The sequence below is a fragment of the Amphibalanus amphitrite genome, unplaced genomic scaffold (genome assembly GCF_019059575.1).
Source record: "Amphibalanus amphitrite isolate SeventyFive unplaced genomic scaffold, NRLGWU_Aamphi_draft 000031F_arrow, whole genome shotgun sequence".
Taxonomy (NCBI): domain Eukaryota; kingdom Metazoa; phylum Arthropoda; class Thecostraca; order Balanomorpha; family Balanidae; genus Amphibalanus; species Amphibalanus amphitrite.
Window position 1 is genome coordinate 976,515 of NW_024881527.1, and position 23,444 is coordinate 999,958.

The 23,444-nt window shown below is 52.9% G+C and overlaps 1 protein-coding gene across 1 annotated transcript in view; it reads right to left on the minus strand.

Moving 5' to 3' along the window:
* Positions 1–1,651: 1,651 nt before the first annotated feature.
* The window catches only part of LOC122367701 (tRNA-dihydrouridine(47) synthase [NAD(P)(+)]-like), a 45,360-nt gene continuing 23,567 nt past the window's right edge, over positions 1,652–23,444 (minus strand). Inside the window, exons 9-12 of the mRNA XM_043341041.1 lie at positions 6,297–6,535; positions 5,866–5,938; positions 2,996–3,177; positions 1,652–2,421 (exon numbers count right to left, since the gene is read on the minus strand). Coding sequence (XP_043196976.1) covers positions 2,349–2,421; positions 2,996–3,177; positions 5,866–5,938; positions 6,297–6,535 — 567 coding nt within the window. The 3' untranslated portion in view covers positions 1,652–2,348. The remainder of the gene's footprint in view (positions 2,422–2,995; positions 3,178–5,865; positions 5,939–6,296; positions 6,536–23,444) is intronic.

Genomic DNA, 23,444 nt, shown 5'->3' on the forward strand with positions numbered 1-23,444 from the left:
GGGCCCGGGCTCCGTCTACCCGGGGCCCGGGCCCCGTTCTCCCGAAGGCCCGGGCCCCATTCTCCCGGGGGCCGGGCTCCATCCACCCGGGGCTTGGGCCCGTTCCCCCGGGGGCCCGGGCTCCATCCACCCGGGGGCCCGGGACCCATCTACCCGTGGGCTCGGGCCCCATCTACCCGGGGGCCCGGGCCCCGTTCTCCCGGGGGGCTGGGCTCCATCCACCCGGGGCTTGGGCCCGTTCCCCCGGGGGCCCGGGCCCATCCACGGGGGGCCCGGGCTCCATCCATCCGGGGGCCCGGGCCCCAACTTCCCGGGGCCCGGGCCCCCGTCCACCTGAGGGCCAGGGTCCCGTTCTCCCAGGGGTCCGGGCCCCGTTCTCCCGGGCTCCGTCCACCCGGGGCCCGGGCCCCGTTCTCCCAGGGACCCGGGCCCCGTTCTCCCGGGGCTCGGGTCCAATCCAACCGGGGGCCCGGGCCCGGGCCCATCCACCGGGGGCCCGGGCTCAATCCACTCGGGGGCCCGGGCTCCGTCCAACCGGGGCCCGGGCCCTGTTCTCCCGGGGAGTCGGGCTCCATCCACCCGGGGCCCGGGCCCGGGCCCATCCACCGGGGGCCCGGGCTCAATCCACCCGGGGCCCGGGCCCCATCTGCCCGGGAGCCCGGACCCCATCTACCCGGGGTCCGGGCCCCATCTACCCGGAGCCCGGGCCCCTTGCACCTGGGGCCCATGGACCATCACCCGTGGTGTCCCAGTAGGCATTTCTCGAAGCGGGCTCGTCCGATTAGATTAGGACCTCTCTCCTCCCTCCCTCCCTCTCTCTCTCTCTCTCTCTCTCTCTCTCTCTCTCTCTCTCTCTCTCTCTCTCTCTCTCTCTCTCTCTCTCTCTCTCTCTCTCTCTCTCTCTCTCTCTCTCTCTCTTTCGCTATCCCAGAGCGGGCCCCTGACAGAAATTTCGGGGGGGTCAGCTGACCCTCTGACCCCCCCCCTGGCTGCGCCACTGAAACAGGCTCACAGCAATATGTAGTTTGAATCTAACTCTTTATCTATCTCTTTATCTTATTCATTGAAAATATTTGTGTTGTCCTGGATCTGCACTGCAAACTTTTCGCAAGGTATATCCATGCCCCGTCCATCCCCGGCGACTCTGCCTCCCCGGGCCGCGGCTTCAGCACTGCGGCGCACCGACCGGCCTCGGCGGGCCGTGATCCAGTTCGACAGTGGGCCATAAGTTGGGTCCCGCCCAGATTGGAGACGATATTTTGCACGTCGCATGTTCATAGAATGATTCGGACGCAGCTGGCGGGGCGTAACTCAGCGGCCGGGCAGCCACCGAGGAGCCGCCGCGCTGGAAATAGCCGCCAGGCGAGGGAGGAGCGAGACCGGCAGCGGTTCTGATGGGGTACAATGGCATTGGGGTGGGATGGGAATGGACACTTATAGAGGAATGAGCAAATGGTTTTCCGTTGACCATCCGCACGATAACGAATTAAAGTAAATAATACGCAATCGTTATAAAGCCGCTGGGTTACCGACATAGTGATGCGCTTGTCGCTGTCATTGCTCACTCTTTCGACAACAGCGACATTTTTTTCGACAGACGATGGTTTTGTGACCTTGTGTATTTCATTAAACAAAAAAAAAAAAAAAAACAGAGAAAATCATCGTTGAATTACTGAGGTCCGTTTCACACGAAGGAGATAAGTATCGAACAACGTAAACTAATATAAAAAAACCACGGAGACATTTCTTCCCTGATTCATAGAAAAGGACAAGACATAAACAAACCCTTGAATCAACTGACAGCAGGCTCAGCTGTTCTAGTTAGCAGCTGTGTCTTTTGAAGATATTTTAGTGACTTTCTTATTACGCAACCAGTAGAAAAAGTGCTTAAAACGTTGAGCAAATAGAAGCGGACCGCAAAATCACCTCATAAAACCAAGCCATCAATGTGCCCAATTACCACTGGAAACAACTGACCGTCAACAACGCAAAGCCGAGCCACGAGTCAACAAAACAAAGTCGTGTAGCGTTCAAACAGTACGACACGCAGCATCAAATCACACGAACATTCATCACACAATTTCACCTCATCACATTTCGTTTCAATTTCAAACCACAGTTTCGTTCCCGAGATTCGGCACTATACCAGTTGGCTGGACAGGAGTCCATCTTTGATATACGTTCAAAAAATCACACTCCCTGAGGCTAAGCTGACTGACCTCAGTGATGCTTTGATCACACCCCACGACCAAAGGGGTCAGCTGGGTCAAAACTGGCGGCGCCGGCCTGATCACATTGTTCCCTTGAAGTGTGACGACGGAAGCTAGACTGAGCTGACTGAGAGGCGACTAGCCGTACGAGTTGGCCTTGTGCTTGGGAAGGAACTCGAATGAATCGGGCACCTTGCCCAGCAGCATCTCGCTGAAACAAGAGAGAAAATAAATTGACAGGCAAGAAGCATACCAACACTTATATATAAAAGTAAAAAGTAAAAAGCATCGTGGCAAGGGGAACGTTGGGACATCCAACGCCACTCAAACGCCGATTTAAAAAGTTCTCGTAGGAAGGTTTATATCAATTGTAACAATATTCCTATTGCAACTACCTTATCGAAGGTATACGATGAACTTCTACAAAAACAAGTGACATACTGTTGTCAACCTAGAAAGCACATGCTCTCTGTCTTTTATCAATTCTAGATGCCTCAATCGAACACAATTCCAAAATACCAAAAATGTATTCTGTCTTAACTACCCTTCATGCGATCGGTCTTCATCCCTGCCAAAGATCGGGCAATATCGTCCAGGAACTAATCAGCTCCCAACCAGATACAATTTATCCTCATCCAGCCGCGGTGGTCGGGTAGTAAAAGCGATGGCAGCAAGTCCCACAAACAGTCTTCACCTGAGGGTGAACAATCTCCACACCCCTACCCCAACTGATCCGTGACTACACTGTTCTTACTGTAAGCACACTGTAACCACACCCTGCTCACCTGATGGTGACCCAGTCGCGGCAGTTGCCGCTCGCCATCAGCGTCTCCAGGTCGTCCCGGCCGCGGAAGGCCGGCGGACGCTCGTTGATGCGCTGCGGGGGTCGCTCCAGCAGGCCCGCCGGGATGTACCGGTACAGGAACGACAGCCACTCCAGCAGGAAGCGACGCGTCTTCTCCACACCCTAGCGGGAGGTCAGGGGGTTAGACGCTGGGAAGTCTGTGAGACCCACTGCGGCACACAGCAGCTGAACCGACAACGCTGAGCGCCAGGCATGGTGGATTGGTCGTAGCACTGAACGATGTCTTATCGAAGCAGGGCGTGGCGATAATAGAGGACATATTTTAAAACATCAAGACCTCGATCAGCGTTTACTGTTCACCGCTTATCTTAGTGTATAGAGCTGACGATTTTGAGGGAGCACCGAGTAGCGACATCTGGGATGGGACTGTTTGGCACAGAAGCTGCAGCAGGTGGCGACACTGGCAGGGCATACGAGTAGGGAGACACATATGCCTGCTCATACGTTCACAGACGGTGCTAGGCGCAGGAGACTGAGGAGATCGGCAGAGGCAAATAGGTTCTCCGCTCGACGTTCTATCATTTAGCTGACTACCAGACACTTTCCCAAGTTGGCTCCAGTCGCAGTCGGAGTCGGTCGGAGTCGGCAGTTTTGCCCGGAATCGGAGTTGGAGTCGCTAAGGTCTTAACGACTCCGACTTCGGAGTCATAGTTATCACCGCATGGCTCAGTCACGCCCTACACCTGGTTGCTCGACGATTTTTCGCTCGTTGACCTGTTAAAATCAGGCCTTGTTGAAGCTAAGGACATGCCCCTGTTTTGGACCAGTGTTTTTATTGAAAAAAGCTGAAGAAGGCTGCCGCGTCAAAACCCGTGTTTATTTCTGCATGCTATTTAAAAAGTACTTATTTGCAATACAAGGTCTTGGAGCGCGCAAAAGTTCGTTTCAGGCAAGATAAAAAAATATCCGACATAAAATTTGATTTCATTATATGGACTTAATGAGCAACGCCCGGAGTCGGAGCTGGAGCTGGAGCTGGAGTCGGAGTCGGAGTCGGAGTCACCTTAAAATCTATCGAATCCGCAGCCCTGATCAAAACAATCTTCGTTATATTCAAAACCCTCCTTTTCATTTATGGCATATATCGGATACGAAAAGTAAAAAAAAAAAAAAAAATAGGGCGTTGGTTCACATTTGGCACCTTATTGACATTGCGTGTTGAGATTATCATGAATTAGATATCACAGCAATGTAAAAAAGAGCAATAGGCAATTGAGATCTTTTATTTCAAACTCAGGCTTGTGAGGAACAACACAAGCTCAAAATAAAAAAGTAAAAAGAACGTCCTCAAATGTTCTCGTCGAAGACGACCATGTATGACGTCAGCAGACGGCGGTCCGAGCTGGTATGACGTCAGCCGACGTCAGCAGGCGCTGGCGTGACGTCATCTGACATCAGCCGGCTGACGGAGCGGCGTCTCTCCGTCACAGTCGGTCCGTTTAACGGGCGCGGCTCGGGCGACTCCGGAACCCGTACCAAGCGGCGGCCACCCAGCGCTCGACCGACACCGGATTTTCGGCTGTTAATTTTACAGCAATTTTACGGCCGGCCTTGAGCCAGCCACTTTGGCATTAGACGTAAAAACGTCGCAAATCACGTCATTGACATACGGAGCCAAATCAGCCGAGCTCGGCCCAACTAGCATCCTATACATACACAACGACGGCAGTGTGCGACAGTGCGACCCAGGCCGGGCGGCGGGCGCGAAACGGCACGCCCCGGCCCGCCGCGCTCGCATCACTTAACCCCGAGGTCGTGCGTGGCCGGTACTTGGCTCGCTTGGCCCGCGGCCACGCCGCGTTCAGCGGATATAAATCCTCGGCCGGTGTCGGCGCTGAATACGACACACCCCTGGAATTCGGGAGGGAGCGGACACGTTACCGGGGATCAGGACACTGCGACTCCCCGGGATGACACGACGCGTGACATCCGCGCTGGAAACGGATAAAAATGCAGATTTAATGTACAGACAAGGCAAGATAAACGACCGGCAAAAAGGGTGACGGGCTCCATCAACTTTGAATTTTGACCTCGAACCTGGAATATTTTGCCGCGTCGCAAGAATGCCAATATGAATCCTCAAAAAGTTGAATTTGGGGATTCGAACAAACGCGGGAAGTGGAAATTGTTGTGCGGTCTTGTCCGCTACCATACGATCTATTGTTTTAACATTATTGCCCTTTGCCACACGATCTGAAAATTCGGGGCCGACAGTGGAATTGCGAGTCTGCCTGTAGCTCGGTGGCATTCTATACAGAGATATAGGCGCGGCGATTTATGGCCTGGCCGCGGGCGAGGAAGTCGACACCGTTGAACACCACTCAATTGGCCCGGAGGCCAGCTCGATATCACTTGACCTTGAACCCCCACTGCACATTGGTCATATACTTGGACCAAAAAGAAGCTCACAAAGACAAACTCCTAGACTGAGCAGAATTACCCTCAGACTATTGGTACCCCAAGAAAACTTCAAAGCCTTAACTGGGCACCTATTAACTATGTCTGTTTTGATGTCAAAATCATCAGGATCCCAGTACTAGCCTCATGACTTAAGCCTCACCAGCGCAGTGGTCGGCGACAACCGTACGCCGCCAGGATGGGGGCAAGTTAAGTGTCCTTTTTCCATGCTCAACAGTCGGGTCTCATGAGCGGGACTCGGAGTTCGAAAGACACCGAAAATTATTTCGCAATTATTTCGAAACAATTTTCCTTACCAACATAAGACAAAATCTAATCACAAAAAGTCATGCAAATTTCCCACATTTTTCTTTAAGGTGACTTTTCACTAACCTCCGTGTCGCTGCCCCAGTGCTCCAGCCCGTAGTTGGTGTACTCCTTGAGCAGATCTAACCGCTCCGAAGACCTGAAAATGGCGTCAACGTCAGACCACAAACAGTGCTAGCTCGTATCACACACAGTCATCCCACGATAACAAAAAGCATACCAGAAAAGAAAAGATCTAAAAACTAGTTTCTTACTGAAATAGAGTAGCCTATAGAGCAAATTAAAAATATCAGTGTAAGTTCATATTCCCGCGTCTCAATGCCCATCAGTCAAACAATTTTCCCTGGCTGTCATCCGCACTGCCCCAACCAGCGAAACTTCCCAAGACTGCCTACACTGCGCGGCTTCCTATCCGAACAATGTTCCAGCGCCCGGGCGGCGCGGCCATTCACCTCAGATGTCCGAGACTTTCAACATTGCGCAGCCCGCCACCTCACCTGATGTCCCAGGTGCGACGCTCCTTGATCTCCGTGAAGAGCCACGGTTTGATGAGTGCACCGCGTGCCACCATGATGCCAGCCACGCCCGAGGCGGCCTTCTTGGCCTCATACTCCTCCCAGGAGAGGACGTCCCCGTTACCGTACAGAGGGAGGGGGTGGGCAGCTCGCGAACACTCGGCCACATACTGCCAGTCGGCCAGCTTTGTGTAGCGCTGCTCCCGAGACCGGCCGTGCAGCTGTGTGGCGGAGAGGAGAGCAGGCGGTCAGGCACGTCAGGGACATAGCCGATATTCGATAGTTACGGAGCGAGGACAGGGGCGACAGGCAGGTCAGGAACATAGGCGACAGTGTAAACTGTAACAGGGCACAGGTGACAGGCACGTCAAAAATATCGGCGACAGGGGATTGCGCTCCGTGGAACTGTCGTGGAGCGCAAGTCAATTTTACGCATGGCACATGTCTCGAAATGCTGACAAAGGTAAAAAACATTCAAAATTTTGGTTCAATAAATCCCCACATGCCATCATATCCAGCTTATGGTCTCCAAACATCTCCAAGAACGTCGAGATTTATCTAGAAGGATTATAACAAAGACCATTTTCACGTTTGAGGGTCAGTGTCACAAACATGAAATATCACCTTCCATCAATATAGCATACGGGCGAGATAGCACACCATATGCATCGCTTCACATGAAACCCAACAAACAAATCACCTCTGAGAAAAGCTGAGCTCGAGTCGGACGGTTCCCACCGACCACCGTCGCTGTCTCTGTCTCTGTCTCCGTCTCCGACGCCCACAGGCGGCTGCCAATGCTGCATATCCGGCGCCGCTCCGGCCAGATAGTTTGCATACAAAGTGTCCGGTAAGATGCCATACCGCATTCAAACAATTGCCACCGCTCCGTTTATGTAACGAGGATCGGCCCGCGCCGGCCAATGAGCGCCAAGGACTCCGCTCGCAGCGGCCTGCTCTGCTCGCTCCAAACACGGCCGACCTCCGTTTGACACACACGATCGACTATTATACGCGTCCCGTTCAAGGGCGACATACGGTGGCTGGTGGCTGGTGATGCATTTCAAGCAAATGATGCATTTCAAGCAGACAAGGCTCTTCTTAGTTCTTGACCCTGCAACCGATCTGCAATGAACAGGCAATCTGCTCAAGTTGCGAAGCGCGGAGGACAGTACCAGTTCTGTGGTTCAATATTTAACTGGCCGGCTGCTCTGCCCGAGCCACTGCCACCGGGCCGGGCGGGCGGGCGTTCGGCGGCCGCTGCCGTCTCAGCCAGTTCCCACTCGCTCAGATATATAGCCGACATCCATTCGAGCGTGACGTCACGGGCGCGTCTCTCGTTATCGAGCGGAGCCAATCGTCGCCCGGTGGCGGCCACTCACCACCGGCGGCACCGCCGGACCGATATACATCACCGGAGAGCGGCCGACAGTCGGCAGACACCGGCAGACGGGGCGGCGCGGCTCACTCCCGCGCCGCACCGATTGCCGCTGTCCGACGCGATTTGTGGAATGCTGTTCGGTAATGAATGGGACAGCGGCGTATCGCCATGAGCGGCAGAGGCGGCGTGACGGCCCGAGTGACCCAGTTCGGGTTGCGAGAGGGAGGAAAACGTCAAACACACACCACGCCACAACTCCACATGCAACACTCTCTGCCCGGCGCCACTGCCTGTCCGGGGTTGAACCCATTAGCGTTCACCGGCCGCCCTGACCCCACTGAGTACGATGCCCCTGTGTCTGACCAGCGGGCTGTATCGACGGCACGTGCGGGCGGCGCGTTCATTGGCCTGTTGCAGCTCTCCCCGGCCCGTCCGGCCGGCCAGACGACCACGACAATCCGTCACCGTAACAGCTCCACTGCCGCTGGTAAACGGACCAAGACCGGCCGCGGCCACCTATTACGATAAATCTGGATCAGAAAGACATTCGGCGATCGACTGGTGAATAGCGCGGCCAGTGGGAGTGGGATTCGGCCAATTCTCGGAAACAGGAGCCGAATGTGGGTGGAACGCCGGCGGAAACTCATCAAACGGCGGGGCGGCTGCGGTGAAATTAAAAAGGATCGACTGTGTAGAAGACGAATTACAGTATGCGGTATCATTTACCGGACATAAGTTATAGTCCCCATCGAAAAAGAAAACCGATAATAAAATCGGCAACAAATAAACTGGTGATAAAATAGAAGAACATGACTAGTTAAAAAAGCAAATCCCAAAATATAAGCCTTCGTCGGATAGGATAAAGGCTTGAATCAGGCAAATTTAGTCAAAATATCGAAATGAGCGAATAGCTAACCGCAAAGAAATGAAATGTTAATACTTTTTCACGGCAATTCTCTGACAGCCTATGAACTGGTTGATTTGTTGGTTGTTTGTTGTCTGCTGGCTTTTAACGTAGTTTATAACCTTTTGCGTATGCATTAGATTCAGCGAAGACCATAAACTGGAAATATGAGCAAAATCAACAAAGGAGACAAACAACAGGCAAGGTAGTTTCGAAACGCAAAATAGAAATTCAGGAGAGCTACAGCACAGGCCGATGTCCGTAACACCTAACACCATGCCGGGTGACCCGGGACGCCGGCATGAATAGACATTAGACAAGAAGTCCATCGTTGATTTCGTGGGTCAATCCTAAATCCTTAACCGTGCAGTCAATCACGCTGGTTAAATGACTGGGCAACGAAAAATATTACTTGGTCATGGTCATAATCAGCGTTTCTATTCCTCAATGCCTTATTAATGCTTTTAAGACAATCGATGACAGCTGTATGAGCACCAATTAAATTGTAAAAAGAGGCGTGCATTAACTTTTTGTGTCCATTTATTCAATAATACAATATTGGGTATATACTGGGCGATTTGCTAATGTCACGTGGCATGTGAGTTTAATAAATGAGTTAGCAATTCATCAAAAACGTCTCCCGTGTGTTCCTGACCCTGAACTGTGCTAGCAGCATCTCCCCTTTCCACCGCGCCAGACAGCCCGGAGACCACAAAAGCGTCGGAGCCGTTTTCTGGGCGGCCATCCGCCGTGGGCGTCCCTGGCGGCCTGGCGCTGAGGGCCACTGGCCAGTCTGCAGCGGCGCTGATCGGCTGTCGGCCAGTGGCCACGTATGCCGGCGGCCAGCCTCCCCCGCCGGCGGCGACAATCGATCCGACCATCACGTCCAAGTGGCCCCGTCCCGGTCCGTTTTTGTGGTCCGGCCAGGCGTCGGCCGGGCCGCAGATGAAAACGGAGTGAGAAGCCGCCCCAGAAAAAAGCCCGGCTGCTGCGAGCGGACGTGGCCGGCCGCCCAACTCCGATGACAAGACGCTTTGTCGAGCAAAGTTGGCGTCTTGGGCGGCTAATCTGCCGGTGGACGGCCGAGCAGCCGGGTCAGCCGCCATTTCATCTCAGTCCAGAGACGACGGAGGCAGAATGAAACCGAACGGGACGGCCAGCGAGATGCCAGCACATCACTAAACGAAAGTAAAAAATGTAGACAAGAGTCAAGAGATTTATCAACGATGCGTGCTCAATGCCTACCATATGCAGAACACGCCGACTGTCTCTCTCGCACAGAAACACAGCCGGGACAGTGGGCGGCACCATTGCAGCTGGGCAGAACACCAGCAGCGGCCTTGGCACAGTGCGGCCCCAATAAAGGCCGAGCTGTCTGGCAAACAGCACCCGACCGAGCCAAAAACGAACAAACAACTGCAAATGCTCGAGGTCAAGCCTATCAAAGTATTAGAGAGACAAAAAAGGGTCGATCGGCGACAGGCTTTAATCAGGTGGGCTGATGGCGACAGAGCTCGTCGCTCTATCTCCGAGATAATCGGATGAAATCGGAGACCGACCGACCGATGGAAGGGTTGTTAACCGATCAGACACGGCGGCTGGCTTCGGCACCAAGAATGGTCCATCACGGTCAGCCAGGCGGCAAGTCCAACGTCTTCGTTTTCAGCAAGTCCATCGTCTTCACTGAAAGACGACAGATTCGGCGGGTTCAGATAGCTACTGAAAACCAAACCAACCCTCGTTTCAGAAGACCGTCGCTTCGGGTAAGACAGACGTAGTGGATTAGGCAACTGTCTCCTGGCTCAGAAGCAGAGTTCAAAAATGGCAGCGGCAAGCTGCCCCATGCTTGCTATGTAGGTAGTCATCGGGCACCTAGTGAGAGGAAACCCAAGACTAAGGAAAACCGAAGCGTCATCTACTGCGAGAAACTAAGAAAACAAAACGCCATCGATCCTGCTAGGTTCGATTTTACATAAAACGCCGACGGACCCGTAGCAGCCTGTGTTCGTTGTTTCTGATGATCACCCGGTTCCTCAGTCTGCAGCTACATCTAAGCGTTGCCCAACAATCAACATTGATCCCTAGCTGGGACGAATCCTGCGTACAGATGGATGCATATCATTGCATTTCGCTCCCCTTCCTACTTACATACCACTGGTGAGTCCATCCCAGCTCCGTCTCCAGCTCTCTGTCTCGCTCCCCATCCCGGGTCACCACGTCTCACCCCTACCCTCCGGCTCGGACCGCTGCGAGCGCCGCCGGTCACCAGGGCGGGTCTCTCTGACCGATCTCTTCCGCAGCGGAACGGCCAGCCGACTCCGGACGGCCACATTGGCCGGCCGCCGGCCACCGGCCACCGGACGTCGGACGTCGCCAGCGAGCCGACTGTGGTCCCGTGCCCACTGCCCAGGCAGGGATAGCAACTCTACACGTTGGATGACTGCATGAGTCACTTCTCACTTGTGACGTGAAGTTCAGTCAGCCGGCAGAATGAAGGTAGTTTAGTCTGTTTAGTTTCAATGACATGGCGAGCCTCCTGCCTGTCGTCACTTTTACCGTCTTTGCCGCTCTGGTCACTCCTAGAGACATCGGCTCCTGCCGCCCGGTGACGTCCTGTCGCCCCTGGACATCCTCTACCACCCGGCCCCTAGTTAGTCACCCCTAGAAGCTCCCTGCCGCCCTGGTCACCCTCTGGTCACCCTGGCGGCCCCTGGCGCCCGGTCGCGCGCACGGCATTGATTGGGCGCCGCGCGCGGCCGCCGTCTCGGGCCGGCAGAGCTGGGGCGGCGGCCGCTGCTCTCGTCGACGGCGACGGCCGGCTCTGCGGAGCTCCGCCGGCCGGCGAGGAGGCGGCGGCGCTGGCGAGTTACGAGCCACGCTCCAGTTGCAGTGACGAGGCGCGGCGGCCGGCCGTTGGACGGAGCGCCGCGGCGCGCGGCCCGTCCGAGCGCCATCCGTTCGGGCGGCGCCGGCCCGGCCGGGAGCCGTGCCAACCGCGCCCCGTCCGCCCGCCAGCTTTGCATTTAAAGCCGAGCATTATTTGTCGCCGAGCTGCCTTGGTATTGGGGCGACGCTCGATGGGCGACACGGACGGAACGACAGACACGGAGAGAGCCAGAGCGAGAGCGGCGCGCGTGTCGGCTGTAGAGCAGAGAGCGGTGGGTAACGACCAGGTGTTTGTAGCGATGTCCCGCTCGCCGACGGGATACCAATGGACTGGGTGTGTACTGTGTAGGTTGGTGTTGTCTTGCACCCAAATCCAGCGGCATTGGCCGGGGTGGGAGGTGGATTAACTGGGCCAGCCGCCGTGCCCACGGTGAATATTACTGAACCGAGGCAGCGCACCGGTCCGACGCATAGAACCTGAACAAAGCCAGTGCGGGTGAGGCTGCTAATCCCTGAAGATCATGATGACATTAACGACGTTTAACCCGCGCGGGGCTGGGGTCTCCAGCCGAACGCGCGGGGCTGGGGGGGGGGGGTAAATTTTACCCCCCCCCCCCTGTTATCTCCCGAACTAACGGTCCGATTTGGAAAATTCAAACGCCAATCGAAAGCTCTCATCACGAACTACTAAAAACATGTACTTAATTTAAAGTTTGAGGTCAAGGGTACAAATTGCAAGTTTCTACAGTATCGGCCTTGCACCGTAGTTGCCGAAGAATGGAGTCATGGACTGAGACTGATCGCCCAAAACGTGTTCTTAGGCTACCAAGACAATATTCGTTGCATACAATATCATTCAGAGGTCAAGGTCAAGGTCAGGTCAGGTCAGGTCACCAAAAAAACAAAATATAGAAAAGGGCATGTGCGACACATGTTTTATAGGTCATTTTACTCATAGAATTCAATAGGCACACTCAATAAGTGATATGGACCACCTCTGGATGAATTTCAGGTCGAGGTCAGGTCAAAGTCAGGTCAAGTGAGGTCAAATTTTGAAGTTGGTTGTTAAGGCTTAAAAAGGTGTCTATCTGATGCAGTTTTTCACGGCGAATCGAATGGTGCTATTTTTGTTTCCGTACGAGGTCTAGAACTTCCAAAAAAGTCATTTTTCAAAAAATTTGTGTGTCGTGACGTCATAAAATTCTGAATAACTCCCACATTTTTGAACCGATTCTTCTAAAATTTGGTATGTAGGTGCACATAGACCATTTCTCTGACATATATTCCGGTTTTTTCGATAGAATCAAAATTTTGGATTCTATAATGATTTTCCCAAAAAAGTCAGTTTTTTGAAAAAATTTAGGCCAAAACCCAAAATTTTCAAAAAACCGAGATAGCCATTTGATAGACAAAGTAAAATTACGTATAACCTTTTTTGTTACGTCTTGATTCCTTTAAAAATGAAGATGTTAGCGGCGTTTGAACTTTTGCCGTTTTTGAGGCGAAAATGACGAACATGACGTCACTAAAACGTCAATTTCTCAAAAATTTCCGACGGATTTCGCTCAAATTTTCAGGGAACGTGTCAAATTGATGTAAGAAAAGGTACTGAAAGTTTGGCGGCGCTGCGCGCCGCCGTTTTTGAGATATCGCAAAAATTCGCGAGGGGGGGGGGTAAAATTTACCCCCCCAGCCCCGCGCCGGTTAATCTACTCCTGAAAATTAGGACGAAGAAAGCGTAAAATATTCATGCATGACTTAAAAACCTTTAGTGGATAAATAGCTATGAACAGGTCATAAACGATAAGTCCAATCGTAATTCATAGACCGATATAGACCGGTATGAAGAGGTCTACAGTCAAATCTAAAAGTTATGCATTAACTTTGAATGCATTTACACATCTTTTACATTTACCGCATACGATAAAATATTAATATTGCAATACCATCTTAGGTTTTGACCCTTTTAAACAATGAAAAATATTGTTTGCATGCGATTAAAAACAGATAGAACATAGAGCATAATCACTACGAATCTGCTTTGAGTACATATAAGTTGCAATAAGTGCACTACAAGTTCATAGAAATCTTTAATAGCATGTTCATAGGATCATTTGAAGCGCAAATTAATGAGTCAGTTACATCCTGAACATACAAAAGTGAGAAGAGAATGAAAACTGAACATCTGTAGTTATTTCATATTCGTTCCGTTTAACATGGTTTAACTCTGTGAAAACAGGCAATTTAGTGGAATCAAATAAGAAGAAGGTATTCAACATTATATTATGTCTAAGAAGAATAAATAAACGTTTGGCAGCAATGAATAACCTGAGGTTCTGAAAACATGATCCGCTGGGATGGGGAAGATTCAGCCGCTTCCATGATTTCTACTAAAACATGAACGCCGTTGACTTGCAAGCATCAACTCGAAGCTTTCTTTGACTTTCTTGTTTTCTTCTGTACCCAAGGTCAGTTTAATTTGGTTTAACCCGCGCCCCGTAGGGGGGGGGCCGAAACGCCCCCCCCCCTGTCCTTTTCGGTCGATATCTCCTAAACGGCTGGAGATATCGCCACCAAACTTTCAGGACCCCTCCGGGCATCAATTTTACACATTGTGACCAAAAATTTTTCCAGAGGCTATGATAGGTTGGCCACAAATGACGTCAGAGTGACGTCATGTTCTGTCATTTTCGACCGAAAAAAGACCTTCGCGAGAAGACCTGTCAGGACTACAGCTTTGAAGATACAGAAAAATGATCAAGACATAAAAGGTGTAGAATTGACAGGACTACAAAACTGCTATCTCGAATTTTTGAAATTTTTGAGTTTTGATCCCCAAAAATCAAAAAAACATTTTTTTGAATATATTCGCCAAAAAATCCAAAAAGTTTTTAGAATTCCGAAAAAACCGGAATATATGTGATAGTGCCTACCGTCTTCTATCTACATACCAAATTTCAGATCGATACCTCGTTTTTTGGCCAAGTTATAGCGAAAAAACTGTTCAAAAATGATGACGTCAAATTTTCAAACTCAATTTTTGGCAATTCTAGAGCTCGTAGAGCAAAACGAAGACCACCATTAGACTCCCCGTGACGAGCTGCATCGAATCGATACCCATTTTATGCAAAAATATCAACTTTGAAATTTGACCTAATTTGACCTGACCTTGACCTGACCTTCACAAAAACGTGACCTAGGCTGGCCCCAAAGGCTTCCTAACCCACATAATCGCATTTGTCATGTAAAATGGACCATAAAACATGTATCACACGACACATTCATATTGTGACCCCCGGTGACCTGACCTCGCTGTGACCTGACCTGGTATCAGTGACCTCAGATAGCAAGGTATGTGTTTGACGAACAATGTACCATCGATGGTTTTCAATAAATTACCAATTTACTCGCTTTCACAGCACATTTCTTGAATTGCCTGTGAACGGTGAAAATCTGACCTTTGACCTGACCTGTGACGTCATCGGTTTGACCTAGGTCAATGAAATTTGGTCACAAGGTAGTTCCCGGGTGGGGCTATCGAAAACCGTTTGAATTTTGAAAATCGGCCGGTAACTTTCCGAGATCTTAGGGGGGGGGCGAAACGGCCCCCCCCCCCCCCTACGGGTGGTAGGGTCCGCCGGTAGCCCTACGGGGCGCGGGTTAAGTAGTTACATTTTCAAGAAAATAGCGCTTCTGTAACGTCACTATATGAATGCTATTAAAAACCAGCACAAGTTCCCTGTTACCAAAAAAATCAAAGGGAACGATTAAACAAACTATGAATAATGTGAAGTTACATGTGGGACAAAAGAGCACAATTTATCAAATTTATCAGAGCTTTGCTATTTTCACCTTCAAAAAAATCATAGCTTCAATAAAATCGATCATATTGAGAAACAAAACAGTCCAACATATGCAGTTCAGACTGATTAATGTTGCTATGAAGTATGATCATACCTATCTAAAATCGAGTGTTTTATTTTGGGCAACAAAAAAGATCCAATGACCTGCAAAAATGCACGGACTTTAAAAATAATTATGAGATCTTTTCAATTTTCGAACCAATTACAGAAAAAAAACATTCACATAAAACTTATTTATATTTAAATACTGAAAATCTGTATGATCAGCATCAACCCGCGCTCCGCTGGGGCCCCTGGATTTTCACGCCCTACTGTGGGGGGGAGGTATTTGTTTATTTGTTTATTTGTTTATTTCTCCAAAAACAACCACAGGCCAATGCCCAGTTACGGCTGCAGTCAAAGTTCCTCACAAACACCGCACACGCAAACACAAAAAAAAACACACACACACACACAACCACACACGGACATCCGTGTGTGTACTAAAGTCTAGATAAAATATATAAATAATTACATGAGGATATGATAGTAAAAGTGCAAAAACACATAAATATGGGCATGATAAAAAATGATAGAAACCCATGTTAAAGGATGCGCTTGAAAAGCAACAAAAAATGTTACCATCCACCGGATATCCAGCTGAAATGGCAAAGATATCAAGAATAAACGCAAGTAAAGTCTAAAAAAGAGCCTAAAAACGAGCACGAGGCTGATGGGAAAACACAAAATGTGACATAAAAGTTGCACAAAAAACAGCAAGTCGCCATCGAGCTGGCAAATGCTCACAAAAAGGTACCCTGACTGGTATTTGAACACCCTCCCCATTTCTAACTCAGCTCCTGGGCCATGTAGCGACACGCTCTAGGCGGCGTTCAAAAGAGCGTCAAAGGTAATGAAGAAATTACTTCAATCACTTTTTAGGCTAGGTCAAAGGTAACCAGAGGTCATCGAAGGTGGAATTTCGCCAATTTCCGGGTCAAACTTCGACAATTTGCGACAAACCGGCGCAGAGCTCAGGAACATATAGAGCTACAGAGCTGCAGACGGTTTAGCCTGCAGGGGACTAAAACTGCCCCCAAAAGACGTGTTTTGCGGAAGCAGTTTTTCTGCAATAACTTTTGAGTCAAACTTGCACGCGCTGACCTTTACCGGCATCGTGTTCATCTCGTCTAGAGCACTCGAGACGTATCGAATGAACTATAATTTGACCTTAAAAGGTCAACTTGAAAATTTGACCTTAGGCCAAGGTCATTACCTGACCGAAAAAGGTCGCGTTGCGTAGCAACTAGCAATCATAGGCGTAGGAACAGGGGGGGCCAGGTGGGCAAGTGCCCACCCACTTTTCGAGGTGGGGGGGCCAACCATGTGTTTTGGCCCACCCACTTTTTACTCGAGGCCCCTCGTCTCGATTTGAGAGGACGTCGTCACCTTCCAGAATCTCGGTAAAAATAAGTTCCACGAATCCCCACGCACGGACTCCAAGGGGCCGTGATGGATCCAAGGAGGCCCTCTGTTCATACTTGTCAGTCAAAGCCCCTGAGACTGATGGCCTGAGAGGCCCTAGTGGATCTGAGGAGGCCCCAATTTCCACACTGGTCTGGGGAGGCCCCTGACACTGGCGGTCTGGGAGGCCCCTCTATCCACACTTGTCAGAGGTCTGAGACTGGTGGTCTGGGAGGCCCCTCCATCCACACTAGTCAGAATAAATTTAGGCCCCTGACACTGGCGGTCTAGCCGAGGCCCTCTACCCTCACTAGTCAGAGGAGGCCCCTCTATCCTCAATAGTCATAAGAGGCCCCTGAGACTGATGGTCTGGGAGGCCTATCCATCTACACAGCAGTCAGAGGAGGCCCCTGAGACTGACCTGAGAGGCCCTTATAATCACACCAGGCAGAAGAGGCCCATGATACTGATGGACTGAGAGGCCCTTCTATTTATACTGGCCACAGGAGACCCCCAAAACTTTCGGTCTGGGAGGTCCCTCAATCCGGCACCAGTCAGAAGAGTCCCCTGAGACTGATGGCCTGGGAAGCCCTTATATTCACACTAGGCAGAGGAGGCCCCTGAGACTGATGGTATGAGAGGCCCTCATATTCACACCAGTCAGAAGAGGCCCCCGAGGCTGATGGCTGTGAGGCCCTTCTGTTCATATAACTGGCCACTGGAGGCCCCTGACACCGGTGGTCTGGGAGGGCCCTCTATCCACACTAGTCAGAAGAGGCCCCTGAGACCGATGGTCTGAGAGGCTCTTATATTCATACTGGGCACAAGAGGCCCCTGAGACTGATAGTCAGAGAGGTCCACTCCTAATGAATCTGAGGGGGCCCTCTATCCACATTTACACTTTTCTAGGGAGGCCCCCGAGACTGATGGTCTGAGAGGCCCTTTTATATATACTGTCCACAGGAGCCCCCTGAGATTAATGGTCTCAGAGGCTCTTCTATTTATACTAACCAGAGGAGGCCCCTAGGATTGATGGTCTAACAGGCCCTTCTATTTATACTAGCCAGAGGAGGCCCATGAGACTGATGGTCTGAGAGGCCCTTCTATTCAAACTAGGCAGATGAGGCCCCTGAGAATGATAGTCCGAAGAGCCATGCGGCGGCAACTGACCGTGGCTATATTTCGGCTCGGTGGCCCCACAGAGCTCATGAGAGCACCTCAAGGGCTCCTAAGTAGACACGCTTATCCCCACGTGCCACGCCGGCTTCTGAAGGCTCCTTGTAGGCATCTAAGGGTCCTTCCCGGCCTCTAACGGCTCCACCCGCCTGTGATGGCTCCACACCAGTGTTTATGAGCGCCACACAGCGGCGCCTTTGAGGGTCATACTAGTGTCTCTTAGGGCCCTATATCGGTGGCTCTGGGAGCCCCACACCGGCGCCTCTGTGGGCCACCACGCCTGTGCATCTCAAGGCTCTATAGGTACAGTCCACAGCAGAAGTAATGTGTGGTTTCAGTCATGGGTATGTTCTGCTTCTGAAGCCTAGGAACGATTAGCCAGACTGCAACGAGACTTTAAATGTAGCTTACTTGTATCTTCACCCTTGCAGCTACAACTTTATCTATTGATGTCTTCTTTTCAATCAGTCCGCATTTAAAAATCGTCGGTCAAAGCCATCCGTTGAGATTGGTAAAACCACACATTACTTTAGCGGTGGGCTGTGCATCTGAAGGACCCACATCGACACCTCTGAGGGCCCCAGACCAGTATCTCGGAGCTCGGAAGGCCCCACACCGGTGACTCTGAGGACTCACCGGCTCCTGAGAGCACCGTGTTGATGTCTAACGGCTCCACAAGGCCACTGAAGGCACCACACAAGCTCTCACTGAGCTCTTATGTCCATGTACCGGCCTCTGAGGGATTTAAGCCAGCGCATTCATAGCTCCACACCAGCAATTGTAAGGGCTTCACACTGAAGTATCTGAGGGTTCCACACCGGTGTCTCTAAGGCCGCCACATACCGGCACCTCTGAGGGCCCATAACGGCATCTCTGAGGGCCCCATACCGGCGTCTCCGAGGGTCCACATCTGGCGGGCACCCATCAGCGACTGAAGGTCCCACACTGTCGACTCCGAGAGCCCCATCTGCGTCTGGGGGCAACATGCCGTCTCTAAGAACCACAGCGGCTCCTCCGTACGAAAGATGGGCGTCTCCATGCCAAAGGGGAGCGGTTCTGAGACAGTAGGGCACCTACGTGCAATAGAGGGGCGCCTATGAAGCCCATAGGGGCGCCTCAATGCGAAAGAGGTGCGCCTCTGAGGCCTACATATATGGGCGTCCACATGCAACAGAGGTCTGCAAATTGCAATTGATCAATGCCATGGGGGTGCATTCATAAGAAACAGGGGCGCCGGCATGGCAAAGAGAGGTGCCTTCAAGTGTCCATAAAAGAGAGACGCCTATGATAAGCGCACATTGTATGCGACAATGGGGCGACTGTGGGAGTGTGGGACATATAGGAATGTCTCTGATGACTATGCATAGGGCGCTTATATGCCAAAGAGGAGGGCGCCTATGAAGCTAATGGGGGCACCTGGGAAACGAGGAAGACATTTGTGTAAGGGTTTTCAGGGGTCATGCGCCGTTTGCGGCAAATACATTCTAAAAAAAAAAATCGGAGGGGGAACAAGTTTTAAAAATGGTGCGGACTTTCTGCACTATTCGTTGAAGCGGTTACGCCCCTGGGTACATCTGCCCAATCTCAGAAGCTAGATTTGGAGGTCATACTTGAAAGCAGCCAGCAGGACGAGGCAAAAGTTCTCCCCGTGGCCTAGTGGATAAGGCGTCCGTCTCCTAACTCGGTGGCAGCGAGTTCGCGACCGGGAAGCTCCACGTCGTTTGACCCGCGTTCCTATATTAAGCCAGCTGGCAACTGGCGAGAGAGGGCCACGCTAGACCCGGGAGGACCGTGTCGCCATCTACCTGCGGCACGTTAAACTTTCGATCCAAATTATCACCGGTGAACCGGGCGCGGGCATTGGGCAAGGCGGGGTGGTGGGTCCGTGGTGTCATTCGCAACAAGCACTGCTTAGCGGGGCACCCGGGCCCATAGCCACCCATTCATCCATTCGGACAAAATTTCTTTAAAAAAAAAAATTAAAAAAAAAAAGTTGGAGGCCCCTGAAAATAGGAGGCCCCCTGGAAAAGGAGGCCCCTTGACAGGGTGGCCCACCCACTTTTCATGACGTTCCTACGCCCGTGGTAGCAATCGATACGTATCGTCAAGCACAACACATCTAAGGTGTTTCCATCGCTCTAGCATGCCTCTATCAAAAGTTATTAGAAAACAAAATGTTTCATATCTTTCGTGACCTGAAAAGACCTCAGCGACATGAGAAGGGGTCACGGGTGCCACTTTCCGGTTCAGTGTTTTATGTTTACTTGTAACTCGGTGCTTGAGAATGTTAGGAATGAGGTTCTTCCAAAAAAGACACCTTTCAATTTTCTCGCATTGATTTATAATGGAGAGGTCGCAAAATTGACCTGACCTTTAGTCAGCGATATCAAAATTCTGTGGCATACACTTCGTACATACTGCTGCCCTTTTGGAATGCTGAAAGTTTCAAAGCGATACGTCACTCGTTGTAGCTATGGCAAGCATTGGAACTTATTTTGAGGTGGATCACTTGACCTGACCTCGAGAGACCTTGGGTTGAGTTTCACGTTGCTAAAAATGTATGATAAAATGTGCCAAAAAACGGTGGAGTTTTTAGATATTCGCGAAAACCCTCAGGGGTGGGGGAGTTAACCCTTCGGCCTTTCAAGATGTCGAAAAATGATTGACAGCGAAACTGGCTCCAGAAAAAACCTTAGTTTTTTCTTCTCATCAATCCAAATTTAGGGTTTGCTCCCAGCTGCATGGAACTCGACCAAGGAAAATATGCATTGAACGGATATACTGCGACTGTAACTTGTCGGTGTATGCCATGTGCGGCATAAGCAGTACAACAGTGGTGCTTGGCAGTTCGAGTTAAACTCACATATTGAAAACCAAGTTTGCTTCGTGATGCATTGTAAATTCGTTTCAAAAATGATAGGTATGCCAGAGAAGATGAGCAAACGATAAAAGTGAGCGTGCAAAAACATTTTGCAAAAATAAAGAACGCTCAGAAAAAAAAATCAAAATAACGGAAATAGCAAGAATTTGAAGCAGTAGACAGGGCAGTAGATGCCTTTAACAAAGGCTCTTTGGCAGGATTCGGCTGCAATATGAAAACAATGCCTTGGTGAAATATGATAGATCTTGGTTACAGCAAGACCGTAGTTCTTCTGTTGACAACCGCCAGCTCGCTCACAGAGCGGCGTTCGTTATCGGCGACTCTCTGGGGGAATCTCCCCCACCGCGGACGGACGGACGAGGCATAGCCGAGGGACGGGTCCGGGCAGGTGACGGACCCCACTTACCGCCGGATTACCTCCGGGGCCAACCGGGTGGCGCGGATTAGAACGTCGGCCGCGCTGACCGGCGCCGGCGGGGATTACCGCCGCGGCCGAGCGCGGTCGTAATGGGATCGGCGCGCGGCGCTGGCCGGCCGGCCGACCCGGCGGCCACCTGGCAGTCGGCGCGCCGGCGGCCGCCGCAGGCCGGCGCCGATGGCACCGACGCGCCGCCCGGCCCGCGGCCGGCGCGCCGCCGTCGGCCGCCAGTCGACGCCAAACGGGCCGCGGGCGGCGCGCCACCGCGCGGCGCCCGCCGCCGTCATGGGCTACGGCAGCGCGCTGCTGTGTCGGGCGCTGGGGCCGCGCCGCGCCGGGCCCACAGTGGTGGCCAGCGCGCCGGCCGGGCTGCCCGAGCTGACCGACCGCGGCCGGCGCGGCTCCGTGGTCGCCGCGCTGGACGAGTTCGCGCTCTACGACAGCCGCCGGAGGTCGCTCCAGCTGCCAGTGCCGTCACCGGTCGCCTCTCCGCCGCCGGTACCGTCCGCGGCGCCGCCGCCACCTCCGCCGCCGCCGCCTCCGGACCCCAGCCGGCCCGTCAGCATCCGCGTCATCCCGGCCACGCCCGAGGTGAAGCCGGCGCCCCGCGCCCCGTGCTCACCCACCGGCAGCGAGTCCAGCGCCGGCTGGGGCTGCGCCTGGTCGCGGCGGCGGCGGCGACGGCCGTGGACGGCAGCCGCCGGCGACAGCGCACCGGACGCTGTCGGCTACGGCTCCGAGTGCCTGGCCGGCGTTGTGAGCGCCGTTCTGGCCGTGCTGGTGACCGCCGGCGTGGTCTACTGGCTGTACGCCTCGCACGACGTGTTTGAAACCAGGACGTGACGAAGGCCGGGCGCGACAGGACGCCCCGCCCGCCCTCAGTGCAACCCTAGTGCGCCCCAGTGTGAGTGAGCGACCGAGCGCGCGGCCGGTGAGCGCAGCCAGGCCCGGAGCCGAGTGACGGTGTACCGCCAGTGACCGGGGACGACGCCAGCTCTCCATACAGCCTCGCACTGCCGCGCATTGGGCGACCGGCTGCACAGCCAGACAGGGACGGACAATGACGGCTGGCTGACCTCGCCACCAGTGGCCGCGGCCAGGGCGCGACGGCAGTGGTCTCCGGCCAGAGGAGATAGCGGCGGGCGGCGGAGGTCATCAGGCGGAGCGGCCATCTCGCTCTCTCCCTCCGCCGGCGGCCGACTTGGCACCGCCGACCGGCCAGGCGTCATCGCATCGCGCCGGACAATGGGCCAAGCGCCCTCCGTCCCCACACCCCGGCGGCGGCGACGACGGCCGACCGTCCCTCCCGCCGCCCCGCCCCGAGACCAGGATCGGACCGAGGCCGGCTAGAAGCGGTACGTAACCGGATGGCGATGTTCGTGGCGAGCGCTAAAGCTCAGGCCAGCGTCGGTTCAGGGGCGGGTCATAACGGGCCGCGTCCGCCCAGCCTCTGTAATCCATCAGACAAAGGCAGCCGGCGTGAGAGTAGCAGCGCAGATCACCAGCTGATGACCGTCCCTAAACCATCCACTAACAGCGCACGACCCAGCAGCGCAAGCGCTCGCCACTCTTCAGCCAAGTCGCCCTTCGGCGGAGCCGGCCGGCCGGTCGGACGTCTGAGTCTTCGAGATGGTGGTCAGCGCCGACCCACGACGGGTCCGTGAGGTAAACCAGCCGGGAAAGCCCGAGGTCCATCGTTAAGCCGGGCGACCGTGATCTCAAGTCGTGTTCGTGATGCGGCGAGAGCAGTGCAATCAGTTGGCATTCCGTGTGATCTGAGGTGTTGGATCAGGTTCGTGACGTTTACAGGCTTGTCGCCGCGCGCGCTCTAGTAGGATGCAGAGGAGCGTTCCGTTGGGAGCTGAATGTGTGATACCGGTTTATATGTTTGTCCGAGCTATTAAAACGAATCGCTCGTCATATTGACGCGATTGGTTGAGACAACCCCTGCCGAGATTCATTCAGAAGGCTGCCATTACTTCCGAATGAAATATTTCGAATTGTTTGAGAGATGCGGTCATTCAGAATAAACATGAATGACATTTCTATCGGCTCTTCTAGTCAAACGCATTCGGTCTACGTCAGCATTCCTGTGGCCAATCACGGGTGGGCAGCGACGTGCCGCGCCCGATCGGCGGCCGATAGGGGCGGGGCGGGGGACAGCGCCGTAATCACTTC